At 38.4% G+C, this 15,315-nt stretch overlaps 1 protein-coding gene across 1 annotated transcript in view; it reads left to right on the top strand.

The window, feature by feature from the left end:
• edar (ectodysplasin A receptor) overlaps window positions 1–15,315 on the top strand; it is a 64,698-nt gene that overhangs the window by 8,647 nt on the left and 40,736 nt on the right. The window contains exons 2-3 of the mRNA XM_079619671.1: window positions 7,496–7,574; window positions 9,123–9,245. Of these exons, the coding sequence (XP_079475797.1) occupies window positions 7,506–7,574; window positions 9,123–9,245 (192 nt within the window). The 5' untranslated portion in view covers window positions 7,496–7,505. The remainder of the gene's footprint in view (window positions 1–7,495; window positions 7,575–9,122; window positions 9,246–15,315) is intronic.

Below are 15,315 nucleotides of genomic sequence, written 5' to 3'. Positions count from 1 at the left end.
AATTCATGTAGATTATGTGTAGTTATCTTCTAGTCATTGATTAGCATATTCTGTCATGATAATCTATAAATCGTGTTCCGGGGGCGGGGCTTATGTAAATTCTAGGGTTGGTGATGTCACTAACGGGAGGAATGTCGTGTAGTTCCTAACAGCCGTTTGTTGTAGTTCTTAAAAAGCGATTTCTTTAAAAGCAAATATCTCCCTTTGCTCTGAACTTTGAGCGTTGTAACTTTGCAGATGTTGTTTATGATCAAACAGCAACATTACACATACTAACTACAGTTAGAAAAGCGAAATCATAATCAAACACCCCTTTAACTTTTTTTGAAGGAACATAACATTACTGGAAGAACGCATTACTCTGAGGGAAGGTTTGGCGAGGACGTTGGTTCCCTGGTTCTCCGTGTTAAACTGAACTGACTGCTCTTGTGTTTAATAATAACTGAAGATGAATGACGGTGTCTGTGAGGTCTGAAGCTGAACAGACACACAAAGAGCTTTAATGTCGACAGCGACTCTCATGGGAGTCTGCGAGGGAAAGCCCCGTCTCTCAGAAGCAAAGCTCACAGGATTATCCTGATGTTTATATCAGAATGGAAGCGGCGGAAGGAATCCTCTCACATCTCCAGATCAACACAAACCAAGAGGGTTTTAGTGCTCGCAGATTTAACCTTTAGTCTCTCATCCTGATACTTACACGAGTTTACAACTCTAATCAGATCTTAAAACACTAGCAGACAAGTCATTCAGAACACACCACACTCACACTTTATTGAAAATAAAAACAATTGCCCAATTGTAGAAATCAAGAACGCTGATCTGCAATGCTGAAAACTGTCCTCACGTGTTTGCATTTAAAAGTTAATGACCAAACGTATCTTTATAAGTTGTTGCAGATTAAATTTAATTTTCATTATACTGATTATTAAATAACCAGTCAAACCCTTTTAACTAAACCTCTCTACTTACGCATCAATCTCACACATCTGCCATGTTTGTAGTTTTTTAACGCTTTTTATTTGTGTTTGTAGTTCTAATCAAATCCTCATTCAAAGTGCAATAGGTTGAGGAAATAAAGGTTTATTCAAAAATAAAGGTTCTTTATTGTTATTGATGATAGTTTCATGAAGAACCTCTTAACATCCACGGAACCACTGACGTTCTTTAGTTGAAAAAGGTTCTTTAAATTATTATCACTTTTAGGAAATGCCCTTAAAAATAAAGTTTATTTTTTGGGATTGATCCGTGAAGAACCATTAACATCCATAGAATCGTTCCATTGCACAAAAGCTTCTTTGGATTATAAAAACACTAAAAACTTATAAAAACTTTTCAGTGAAAGTTCTCTTGGGAACCAAAAATGTTTCTTCTACACAATAAAGTTTTTTTTATTGTCATCTATGGTTACATGAAGAAGCTTTAACATCCATGGAACCACTAAATGTTCTTTTAAAGTGGAAAAAAGTTCTTCAGATAGATTAAATGTGTCTTCTATGGCCCGTCCAAAACGCCTCACTCATTTTCTGTTTGTTCTAAGATTGTTTCGCTAATGTTCTTAAAGTTTGATTATGATTTGACTTTTCTAGCTGTAGTTAGTGTGTAATGTTGCTGTTTGATCATAAACAACATCTGCAAAGTTACAACACTCAAAGTTTAGAGCAGAGGGAGATATTTGCTTTTAAAGAAATCGCTTTTTAAGAACTACAACAAACGGCTGGTAGAAACTACACAACATTCCTCCCGTTAGTGACATCACCAACCCTAGAATTTACATAAACCCCGCCCCCGGGAACACGGTTTATAGATTATCATGACGGATATGCTAATCAATGACTAGAAGATAACTACACATAAGCTTCATAAATTCATCAACTAACCATTCAGAAATGTCCTGTTCTTCTACATGTTGTCACTTCTTCTCGAGTCTCTCCATCATTGTCTGACTCCGGTTTGAACATAAAAGGCTAAAAGTTTTTGAAATGTTCAGTGCATGTGTGTGTGTGTGTGTGTGTGTGAGAGAGAGAGTGAGGTAAAAGGACACAAGCTCTTGTAGCTCCGCCCCCTGTGCCGGGAGCAGCAGCTCATTTGCATTTAAAGGGACAGACACAAAACGGTGTGTTTTTGCTCAGCCTCAAAAAGTGACTTTAACATGATATATAAAAATATCTGTGGGGTATTTTGAGCTAAAACTTCACACACACACTCTGGGGACATCAGAGACTTATTTTACATCTTGTGAAAATGGCATTATACCACCGCTTTAAAAGAATGTTCGTTCATTTTTTAAATGTTTCAAAAGTAACATTACCAGGATCTTTACAAAATTATCAATTGGAATGTTCGCTTAACATTTGGATCTGGATGTTTTGATCGATCAACTTTCAGAAATAACGTTAATGGAAATGTAAGCTAAATTATTTTACAAATTTGTTCGCTGAACTGGTCTTTGAGAGTTTCTGCAAAATTTTAAACATTTATACATTAATCATGTAACTTTTTGTTTTAGTTGGACATTCATCTAACATTTTTTAAATGTTACTACTTGTTTCAGAATGGTCAAAAGTAACATTCCCATAATGTTACTTTTGAAAAATGGAATGTTCCCTTAATGTTTGAATAACCAAGAAAACGTTCCGAGAACATTTAGAAATAATATTGTTATAAATGTTCCTTTAGAATGTTCGTTTATTTTTTTTAATGTTTCAGAACATTCAGAGAACATTCAAAAGTAACCATGATGTTTGCAAAATAATCAACTGGAATGTTCGCTTGTAATTTACATAACCATAAAAACGCTCTGGATGTTTACATCGATCAAAGAACTTTCAGAAATAGCGTTAATAGGAATGTAAACAAAATGATTTATAGCTGAACTGGTCTTTGAAAGTTTTTGCAAAACATTAAACATTTATTATTCATTCATGGAACTGTTTGTTGTAGTTGCATTTTTTAAATGTTACTGGTTTCGGAATGTTCAGAGAACGTTCAAGAGTAACATTCCCATAATGTTACTTTTGAAAAATGGAATGTTCCCTTAATGTTTGAATACCCAATAAAACATTCAAACGCTCCGAGAACATTCAGAAATGACGGTTTCATAACTTAATAAGAACATTAGCAAAGCGTTATTAGAACATTAGAGGTTGTTAAACGAGCGAGTCGTTTTGGACGGGCCGACGGCATAATAATATCCTCGTCTTCACCCTTCCCCTAGGAACAGATATTTCAGGGCTGTTAATGATAAGGATAATGATACTCTGTGTATTTATCTTAGATTATGTGGTCGTTATAAGATTAATAACCCGGGGCGGCGAGTCTGCGGTCGACTTTCAAACAGAGGCAAGTCCGGGCAGCGTCCGTGAGCGCGCTTGTGTTCGCAGCGAGGTGCATTCCAGCGCGCGCGCGGAGAGAGAGCACTGGATCTGGAGTCTGATGAAAGTGTGTGTGTGTGTGTTCGTTCTGTCAGATAATGAGCCGGGGCTTCAGGGGCACACTCGTTTGGCACTCGCTTCGTTTCCTGCAAACATACCGTGGTCTTCTTCTCTCCTGCGAGTCCTGTGATGAAGCGCAGAGCCGAGGGCTTTAGCTTGTGTTGTGCTCATCGGAGGAAGTGCCTCGTGCGGTCACAGCAAATATTCCACAGTTAGGATCGTTCTCCAGCCAGTCGTCCATTTGCAGATTGATTCCCCCTAAATAAACACAGCGACTAGTGTTCTAGCAACCTGATACAAACTGTTTATTCTGCTTGAAAATAGTCCTCAATTTCAGTGAGGATTAAAGAAGAGTTTAGTTCTAGTATTATTATTATGACCCAGTCTGCTGTGATTGGTCTACTCTGCTCTGATTGGTCAGATGGCCCAGTCTGTTGTGATTGGTCTACTCTGCTCTGATTGGTCAGATGGCCCAGTCTGCTGTGATTGGTCTACTCTGCTCTGATTGGTCAGATGGCCCAGTCTGTTGTGATTGGTATATTGTGATTGGTCAGACGGCCCAGTCTGTGGTGATTGATCTACTCTGCTCTGATTGGTCAGATGGCCCAGTCTGTTGTGATTGATCTACTCTGCTCTGATTGGTCAGATGGCCCAGTCTGTTGTGATTGATCTACTCTGCTCTGATTGGTCAGATGGCCCAGTCTGTTGTGATTGGTCTACTCTGCTCTGATTGGTCAGATGGCCCAGTCTGTTGTGATTGGTCTACTCTGCTCTGATTGGCCAGATGGCCCAGTCTGTTGTGATTGGTCTACTCTGCTCTGATTGGCCAGATGGCCCAGTGTGTTGTGATTGGTCTACTCTGCTCTGATTGGCCAGATGGCCCAGTCTGTTGTGATTGGTCTACTATATTGTGATTGGTCAGATGGCCCAGTCTGTTGTGATTGGTCTACTCTGCTCTGATTGGCCAGATGGCCCAGTCTGTTGTGATTGGTCTACTCTGCTCTGATTGGCCAGATGGCCCAGTGTGTTGTGATTGGTCTACTATATTGTGATTGGCCAGATGGCCCAGTCTGTTGTGATTGGTCTACTCTGCTCTGATTGGCCAGATGGCCCAGTCTGTTGTGATTGGTCTACTATATTGTGATTGGCCAGATGGCCCAGTCTGTTGTGATTGGTCTACTCTGCTCTGATTGGCCAGATGGCCCAGTCTGTTGTGATTGGTCTACTCTGCTCTGATTGGCCAGATGGCCCAGTGTGTTGTGATTGGTCTACCCTGCTCTGATTGGCCAGATGGCCCAGTCTGTTGTGATTGGTCTACTATATTGTGATTGGTCAGATGGCCCAGTCTGTTGTGATTGATTTGCTCTGCTCTGATTGGTCAGAATTGGTTATTCAGGAGACAATCACTTTGTTTGTTGTGTACTTTGATCTTTTAAAACTTTGCAAAGCTTTTACATTCACAAACAGCTATATGTCTAAAGTGGACCATCAAAATAAAGTGTCTATCTAAGCCCGTATGATATATGATCAGTTTCCTGCTGATATTGATAACGCTGCAGTGTGTGTCTCAAGTGAGCGTCTCTGATAAACTGCACACACAGATCTCATCAGCGTGTAGCTGAATCTGCCTCTCTGTGTTTACGTGTGTTTTCTCCTGCTCTCCACATGCAGCGAGGCATCATGGGGGCTGAAGCTCAGTGCTGATGCGGGTGAGTTCAGATGAACACGCGCCCCTATAAAACACAGCCAACATCTCAGGTTCACCAAACCATGAGACATTAGTGCAGTGAACGGGCGACGGTCGTACACCACAGCAGCGGGCCTCGACCTCTAACATCACAAACACAACTAAAAGTTTTCATTTATGACCAAAAATAGCATTTTGAATTTTTGGTTTGCCCAGATTCATTTTATCATGTGACGGATGAAGCTGTGCTTCTCAAATGAATAAAAAGTGAAGCTTAGTTCATTATAATTATGCTTGACATTAAATTTTATTTATTTATTTTTTGGATTTAGCATGTTTTTTCCTGCATTCTGTAACTGAATCATTTCTCTCCACAATTTAAAAAATAATTGGTGTAGGATTTACTTTGAAACCGTTTTTAACTAAGTTATTTACATTTACTTTGAAAGCAAAATGACTGAAAGAAGATATTAATTCTTATTTTCTACAATAATTATCAAAATGAAATGAGTTTATGCTTAAAACAAGAACAACAATTAAATTTTGTTTTCCTTTTGAAGTAAGATTATTTTTCTGACCCCACTGGCAGATATTTTTTCTTATTTTATAATTTTTTTCAGAAAATTCAGAAAAGAGATTTTGCTTCTCCAGTAAATGTATCTTGATTTATGAATGTTTAGATATTTGCGCTGGAAAACAAGACAGAAACGCTGAGGAAGAACATTGTGTTATTCAGTGTGTGAGTGTCACACTGCATTCAATCTGTTGTTTGTCTCATATTTCATCATCGGCGCTCTGATGGATGTTCATTAAGAGGTCATAAATCACATCACAACATTGTGTTTGTTTTTATAATGCAGTTCAATGCTGCATGTTAAACTAATACACACGTGGACTGCAGTCATATGAACTACACTGTACACGGAAAACGTACTGATCATTTTCTGCCATTTACAGTGAGTTTATGGACTTTTCCTTTAACCCTAAAACACAATGCTTACTGCTATTATGGTTTTTGTGGTGATTTCGTTTGTGAGTGTGAGCATATTTGTGTAATTTTGCTCATTACAGACACAGTCAATATTGTGTGAGGTCAAGGGTCATGCATGCAATCACATTTCTGTCATTAACAACATCAACGATTTGGCGTTTCTTGACTGCAAAAAATGCTTTTCTTACTTAGTATTTTTGTCTTGTTTCCAGTCCAAATATCAAAAATTTCTTAATTCAAGATTCATTTACTAAAGTAGTACAATTATATTAGATATTAAGTCTTGTTTTCTGGGGAAATAAATACATATTAAGTGAGTTGATGCTTAAAACAAGCAAAATCATCTGCCAATGGGGTAAGAAAATAATGTTGGTTTGTATTAAGATAATTTTTCTGACCCCATTGGCAGATAATTTAGCTTTTTTTAAGCATCAACTCACTTAATTTTGATGAATTCCCCTGGAAAACGGGACATAATAACTTTTGTCATTTTACTCATCTAGTAAATGCATCTTGATTTAAGAATTTTAATTTTATGTATGCTATATTAAAATATCTGTGCTGTATTTTGAGCTAAAACTTCACATACACACTCTGGGGACATCAGAGATTTATTTTACATCATACCATCCCTTTAAATCAAGATACATTTACTCAAGCAAAATTATTTTTGATTACCTAAAAAAAAAAAGTATTAATAATTTTTGTTTTCTTTAAACAAGAACAAATATCTGCCAGTGGGGTCAGAAAAAGTTTGTTTTTTTTTACCCCTATTGGCAGACATTTCTCTTGTTTTAACCCTCTAGGGTCAAAGATGTTTTTTGGGGTCCTTGAGATGTTCTGACATGCCCTGACATTTGTGCTTTTTTCAGTTGCTTATAAACATATTAATGGCTAAGGTGTAATTACACTCTATTTATCACAAACAGGGCTACCATAATATGTGAGCTACATGCATGTACATGTTTGTATTTTTGAGAGAATAATGTTTATGCATGGTTATTCAAAAAACAAAAAATTAAAGTGTCTGAAATAACGCCACAAAACGCATAGTAAATATGTGTTCACAATACTTTTGAGTAATGGATGTTGTCGCTTAGATGGAAAATGACGGAGTATTTTAAGTCTATTTTGCTGCTATGTAAAAAAAAAAAAAAAAAACGAGCAAAACGCGCCGGCGCGTTTGCCGACCCCAGAGGGTTAAGCAAAAACTAGCTTAATTGTTTTTAAGAAACTAAAACTTAATATCTTCAGTCATTTTGCATGTGTCTTGATTTAAGAACCTATAGATATTTGTACAGAAACACTAAAGTGTTAAATTCCCCTGCACTAAAGTATGTCCAATTCCCACAGCTGATCAGCTTTCACGTCTTTCTCTCCTGGCAGACTTTCTCTGATGGTGGAAGACAAAATCATGGGCGGGAAAGGAGGACGGACACCATCATGTCTCCTGCCTCTTCTGCTGGTAAGTCCCATCAACCCCACCAAACCGAGACCATTAAGCCAGACGACGTCCAAAAGCGACTACAAAGGTGTCTTTGAGCGTCATGCTAATCTGTCTCCTCGCGCTCGCCCTCCTCCTTCATGTTTGCAACACCGAATCCATCTGGCTGCCTTCCCAGAACTTAATTTCCCTGCGCAGCGTCTTAATGATAGGCTTTTAATGCCCTTCCAAAGAGCGGTGAGATATTCAAACGACAGGTTAGCTGCAAGTGAGAGGAGATCTGTGTAATCCCGCTTATTATGACTAAATCGGCCCTTAGTGTCAATTGAGCCTTTGTTGAAGGGGAAACTGCTGCCATTTCACAACATCTAGAGCGTTATATCTATAGAGCGTTATACCATGAACCGAAGGCTGCAAACGCGCCGCTTCACCGCCCTGATGTTCATTCAGTGACTATACGGAGACTTCTAAAGCACCATGATGTCATGTCTAATGAGCTGGAACAAAGTCAACTCCATACACAGCCAGACACAATGCACAAAATGAGGAGTTTTGTCTTGTTTTCCTGTAGAAATATCCACGAGAGAACATCGTTATTTGCAATGCAGCGCTCTGAAACTGTGTATTGTGAAAAGAGATATACACACTAACGTGGGGGCTAGTTGTAACACACATGGTTTAAAACTTTACACACATGCCAGGATGACGAAACTGTAAAAAAAAAAAAAATTCCTGATTTTTTATCACAACTTTTTTTCTTTTGTCAAACCAACTTCGATAACTAATGTGTGAAGATAACATACTCTTTTGAGTTTCTGTTTATTAAACCATTCTTCTTCATTGTATTAACTCAAATTTTTAAGTAAAACAAACTCAAAATTAAGGCAACAAGGTAACTTGCCTTTTTTAAGTTAAACCAACTTTTGTACAGTGTAGTTGCCATAGCAACACTATATAGACAAATTATTAAATCTTTGGAAGATATCACTGAACATTTATTTAACCATATAGCAAAAGTACATTTTTCTTCTCTGTTTTTTTTTTTGTGTTTATTTAAAATTAGACATCCGATATTATTTTAATCTTAAATCTGTTATTGAACAGTTGAGATCGTTCTTTAATGCTTTAATGATCTAACCAGCAGAAACACTCGCTGGGTTTAAAGTTGCACAGGCGGGGCATGTTGTCACACCGCGTCACAATGAGCTCCTATTAGAAATATGATATTCTATTCTAGTCATGTGTGTGTATAAAATGCATTTGCTAATTCAACAACGTGGCGCAGGACGTGAAAATAAGCAAAAAAACACTTACTTCAAACTTAAAATCTTTAAACTTTAGGATTTCTCAAGCCGATCTATTAATAATTCATCACAGCAGACATTCAATCAAAGTTTAAGATATTAAATCAGTCTGAATTTGATTTCCCCAAACTCTTGGGTTGTTCACCAGGTTGCATTGTTTGCTGAAATGTGTGTGTGTGTGTGTGTGTGTGTGTGTGTGTGTGTGTGTGTGTGTGTGTGTGTGTGTGTGTGTGTGTGTGTGTGTGTGTGTGTGTGTTGTTTGCAGGTGTCCAGCATGTCTTTTGTGAGAGCCGAGTACTCGAGCTGTGGAGAAAATGAGTTTTACAATCACACAATCAGCAGTTGCCAACCCTGCCCACAGTGCCAACCGGGACAAGAGCCCTACATGGTGAGAAACACACATTCACACACACACACACACACAACAGGATTTGATTTCATCCCAGAAATGATCTTTCCCAGCCAGGAATGCATGGACCGATAAATCGTACACCTTCAGTGCAATTTACGTCACTTTGGATAAAAGCATCTGCATGCTGAAAAGTGAAGCCAAAGCCTCTCGATCGCCCCCCGGTGGCTGGTCCCAGTATAGATTATAAACCCAGAGTCTCGATCGCCCCCCGGTGGCTGGTCCCAGTATAGATTATAAACCCAGAGTCTCGATCGCCCCCCGGTGGCTGGTCCCAGTATAGATTATAAACCCAGCGTCTCGATCGCCCCCCGGTGGCTGGTCCCAGTATAGCTCATAAACCCAGCGTCTCGATCGCCCCCCGGTGGCTGGTCCCAGTATAGCTCATAAACCCAGAGTCTCGTTCGCCCCCTGGTGGCTGGTCCCAGTATAGCTCATAAACCCAGCGTCTCGATCGCCCCCCGGTGGCTGGTCCCAGTATAGCTCATAAACCCAGCGTCTCGATCGCCCCCCGGTGGCTGGTCCCAGTATAGCTCATAAACCCAGCGTCTCGATCGCCCCCCGGTGGCTGGTCCCAGTATAGCTCATAAACTCAGAGTCTCGATCGCCCCCTGGTGGCTGGTCCCAGTATAGCTCATAAACCCAGCGTCTCGATCGCCCCCCGGTGGCTGGTCCCAGTATAGCTCATAAACCCAGCGTCTCGATCGCCCCCCGGTGGCTGGTCCCAGTATAGCTCATAAACCCAGCCTCTCGATCGCCCCCTGGTGGCTGGTCCCAGTATAGCTCATAAACCCAGCGTCTCAATCGCCCCCCGGTGGCTGGTCCCAGTATAGCTCATAAACCCAGCGTCTTGATCACCCCCCGGTGGCTGGTACCAGTATAGCTCATAAACCCAGCCTCTCGATCGCCCCCTGGTGGCTGGTCCCAGTATAGGTTATAAACCCAGAGTCTCTATCGCCCCCCGGTGGCTTTCAATAGATACAACTATTGAAAATCTGGAATCTGAGGAGCAAAAAAAATCTAAACATTGAGAAAATCTCCTTTAAAGTTGTGCATTTATGTTCATGATTGTGCTGCATTCACTCACAAAAATACATGTTTTATATATTTACGGTAGGAAATTTACTAAATATCTTAATGGAACATGATCTTAATATCCTAATGATTTTTGTCATAAAAGAAAAATGGATAATTTTGACCCATACAGTGTATAGTTGGCTATTACCACAGATATACCCGTGCGGCTCCAGACTGGGTTTATGATCCAGGCTCACATAAGAGTCTCTGTGCACATATTTAAATCAGATTTAGTGTTTGACGCATATGAACTACTGTTATGATATTTAATGGTGTTTTTTACACACAAAAAAAGAAAGCTGCATGACAGTTCTTCAGAAATCCCCCCTAAAAAAATCAGCATGCAGGTTTGGATCGACATGAGACTCAATAATGAGCTTATCACAGAGGTGAAGTGTTCCTTTAAGAGCTGCTGGTGTTTCTCGAGGCCACCCACACTCCGGCGGAGTCGGATCACACTTCAAAAGATCTCGAGTGTTTAAAGAGACAGGTCTCGGCACTTTCAAGAGCCGCAATTGTGTTGATCGCAGGTTTGTCTCTAAAACACATCTCAACTAAACAACTCAAAATCATATCTTCCGTGAGCACTTAACCTAAATATATATATATATATATATATATATATATATATATATATATATATTTAACAAAAATCCTTTTCTTTGAATCCTCCCTTGTCTGGCTTATACTCTGAGCAATGCCTGAACTGTGACTCGCTTGCTTTGCTTTAGTCCTCATTTGTAAGTCGCTTTGGATAAAAACGTCTGCCAAATGACTAAATGTGACCCTGGACCACAAAACCAGTCACATGGGTCTATTTTTTGAAATTGAGATGTATACATCACATGAAAGCTGAATAAATAATCTTTCCATTGATGTGTGGTGTGTTAGGATAGGACAATATTTGGTCGAGATACAACTATTGAAAATCTGGAATCTGAGGAGCAAAAAAATGTAAACATTGAGAAAATCTCCTTTAAAGTTGTGCATTTATGTTCACGATTGTGCTGCATTCACTCACAAAAATACATGTTTTATATATTTACGGCAGGACATTTACTAAATATCTTCATGGAACATGATCTTAATATCCTCATGATTTTTGGCATAAAAGAAAAATCGATAATTTTGACACAAATATACCCGTGCGACTCGTGACTGGTTTTGTGATCCAGGGTCACAAATATGATTTTTCATTAAGAGTGAGTGATTTAAAAAAGGAGGGGGTGCTGCTTAAGGGGATAAGAATGATTTGATATTTTTACTGGAAAACAAGACAAAAAAATGTAATTCACGCGCTTTTCTGAGCGCATACACCCGACGCGCACAAGCACTAAAAGCCTGTCAAACAGCGCCTGCTACTGGGCTAAGTTATCTTTCGAGTCTTACTGCGCTAATTAGGGGTGGGGGAAAAAATCGATTCTTAGATGCATCGCGATGCGGACGTGGACGATTCTGAATCGATTCACAAATGCCAAAAAACGATTTTCAAAAAAAAAAAAAAAAATGTTTTTTTTTGTTTGTTTTTTTTGAAAATCGATAATAACGTAATATTGACGGAACGCAAAAGACGGAACTCTGAAGCGTGGAAACAATATTGTCAAAGCTTCCACCCGGCTCGGAAAGGGCAAAGCGCATTACACAATCAATCGCAACTTTTATTGCCAAGGATTTGCATCCAGTCGTTGAGAACCAGGGCTTTCGCGCTATGTTGCACACTTTGGAGCCGAGATACAACGTCCCATCTCGGAGATATTTTACAGACACAGCGATCCCCACACTCTACAACAGGACCAAAACCGAAGTCATGGAATCACTGAAGAAAGCGGGTAGGATATAACATGTGATGCGTGGACATCCGTATTTTATGTTAATAGAGATTCAGAATATGTTGAAGTTTGTTATAATTTGTTATTGTTGTGATTTTTACTGTAGTGAATTTACTGTTGTGAAATGGAAAATCAATAATCGAGAATCGAGAATCGTTAATAATCGAAAATCGACTGTAATCGAATCGGGACTTCAATAATCGTAATCGAATCGAATCGGGAAATCAGACAGATTAACCACCCCTAGCGCTAATACTGGCAAATACACACAAGGTTTACATAAACAAAGTTGGTTTTGTCTAAAGTGAAAGAAAAAAACAGGAAATGTAGAGAAAATCTGCTTGTTAAATGCGTATATTATTAGACGCGTCGTGTTCAGGTCTTAAAGAGACAGTACCCATATAATAGTAAACACACTGCCGCTTGTCCTTAAAGGGATAGTTCACCCAAAATGTTTAATTGTGTCATTCTTTACTCACACTAATGTTGTTCCAAACCTGTATTAATTTCTTTCTTGTGCTGAACACAAAAGAAGATATTTTGAAGAATCTGGTTAACCAAATAGTTGCTGGTCCCCATTGACTTCCATAGTACAAAAAAATTATACTATAGAAGTCACTGGGGTACATCAACTGTTTGGTTAACCAGATTCTTCCAAATAACTTTTATTTTCAACAGAAAAAATAAACTTATTTGGGTTTAAAGCACACAATCAGGCCTTGAATCTGTTGATGGTATGTCATATTTGTATGTCTTAAAACGTCCTTTTATATCCACAAAACTTGTCAGAAGTCATGGTTTAAGGGGTAATAATAAAAAATAAATAAATCTTCCAGAGGTACATGCCCCTTAAAATCATTTTTCCATCAGAATCGTTCTCGTTTCTGGAAGCACGTGAAAAATAAAGCATTCCAGACGAATTAATATGCACCACAACTATTACAGAAATAAGTGTATTTTTGCATAATTATACCTGAGTGATTTTTTTTTTTTCGAGTGAAAATTACACTTCTACTTTCGCTAACAACACCTCCAGCCTGTAGTTGAAATGAGCTGTGATCTGAATCAAACTGGCTTTGATTTGATGCTTGGAAACATGTTTTTAAAGCACATGAAACGGATCTCTCGAGGCAGCGGCTCTCGTAAAGATCCTGCTGTAAATCATGAAGGAAGAGGAACTTCAAAGTTCGAGTGTTGAAATCCTAGAAGAGTTCAGAAGCGCTGGAGAACGGTGAACCAGACCTCGGGACTCAAGGGGGCGATAGAGTTTCCTAATGTGTCTTTCAACCGGACAGATTGAGGAGGGAAGAATCAAACTCAGGTTTGGACTAAAGCGAGTCAATATTACTGTGTTAAAGGGTTAGTTCACACAGAAATATAAACTCTGTCAGTGATTCCTCTCCCTCATGTTGTTCCCGTCAGACTCTCCTTCATCTTCAGAACACAGATGAAGATATTAGTGATTAGATCTGAGCGCTGTCTCACTCCTCCAGAGGCTTCTAGTGTAACTGAAACTTGCCGGCCCAGAAAGTCAGTAAAGACATCGTTAACATACTCCGAGTGACGACAGCGGCTCAACCTGAAGATTATCAAGCGACGAGATACTTTTTGTGCGCTCTGGTCGCTTTATAAACTTAAGGTTGAGCCTTAATTTTTTATATTCACATAGAAAACATTTATTTTAAATTGTAATAATATAAAAAAAATACTATATTTTTAATCACACAAATGCAGCAGAAGAGACTTCTTTCGAAAACATTAAACAATCTTACCGATCCCAAAACTTTTGAACAGTAGTGTTAAAAACAAAATCATGTTAACTAATGCTAGAACATGCTAACTAATGCTAGATCATGCTAACTAATGCTAGATCATGTTAACTAATGCTAACTAATGCTAGATCATGTTAACTAATGCTAGATCATGTTAACTAATGCTAGACCACTAGTGTTAAAAAAATCATGCTAACTAATGCTAGATCATGTTAACTAATGCTAGATCATGTTAACTAATGCTAGATCATGTTAACTAATGCTAGATCATGTTAACTCCTGCTGTAACTCGGGACATGCCTTTGGTGTGAGAGACCTGGGTTCGAATCCACTGTGAGACACCAATGTGTCCCTGAGCAAGACACTTAACCCCTACTTGCTCCAGAGGCGTGCGACCTCTGATATATAGCAATTGTAAGTCGCTTTGGATAAAAGCGTCAGCTAAATGAATAAATGTAAATGTAAATGTTAACTAATGCTAGATCATGCTAACTAATGCTAGATCATGTTAACTAATGATAGATTATGCTAACTAATGCTAGATCATGTTAACTAATGCTAGATCATGTTAACTAATGCTAGATCATGCTAACTAATGCTAGATCATGTTAACTAATGATAGATCATGCAACTAATGCTAGATCATGCTAACTAATGCTAGATCATGTTAACTAATGCTAGATCATGTTAACTAATGCTAACTAATGCTAGACCACTAGTGTTAAAAAAATCATGCTAACTAATGCTAGATCATGTTAACTAATGCTAGACCACTAGTGTTAAAAAAATCATGCCATCTAATGCTAGATCATGTTAACTAATGCTAGATCATGTTAACTAATGCTAGATCATGCTAACTAATGCTAGATCATGTTAACTAATGCTAGATCATGTTAACTAATGCTAGATCATGCTAACTAATGCTAGATCATGTTAACTAATGATAGATCATGTTAACTAATGCTAGATCATGCTAACTAATGCTAGATCATGTTAACTAATGATAGATCATGCTAACTAATGCTAACTAATGCTAGATCATGTTAACTAATGCTAACTAATGCTAGATCATGTTAACTAATGCTAACTAATGCTAGATCATGCTAACGAACCTTATTGTGAAGTGTGATGTACAGTTAAACTCAGTGACTGCTTGTGGAGTGAGTGGAACTAAAATACATGTTTAAAGTGTTTATAATGTTTGTAAATATTTAGTTTTTTTGTCAGTAGTTTACATTATTTCTGAATGTAATAATAAAATATCACTTATACACTGATGCCACTTAAATGTTTTTTCTTCTCTCAACAATGCAATTTTTGTCCCGGTGCGAATTATTTTTCCGGGAAAAATACAAAACTGGGAAAAAAATG

The sequence above is a fragment of the Phoxinus phoxinus genome (genome assembly GCF_949152265.1).
Source record: "Phoxinus phoxinus genome assembly, chromosome: 7".
Classification (NCBI taxonomy): Eukaryota; Metazoa; Chordata; class Actinopteri; order Cypriniformes; family Leuciscidae; genus Phoxinus; species Phoxinus phoxinus.
This window is presented reverse-complemented; position numbering and strand designations above follow the sequence as displayed.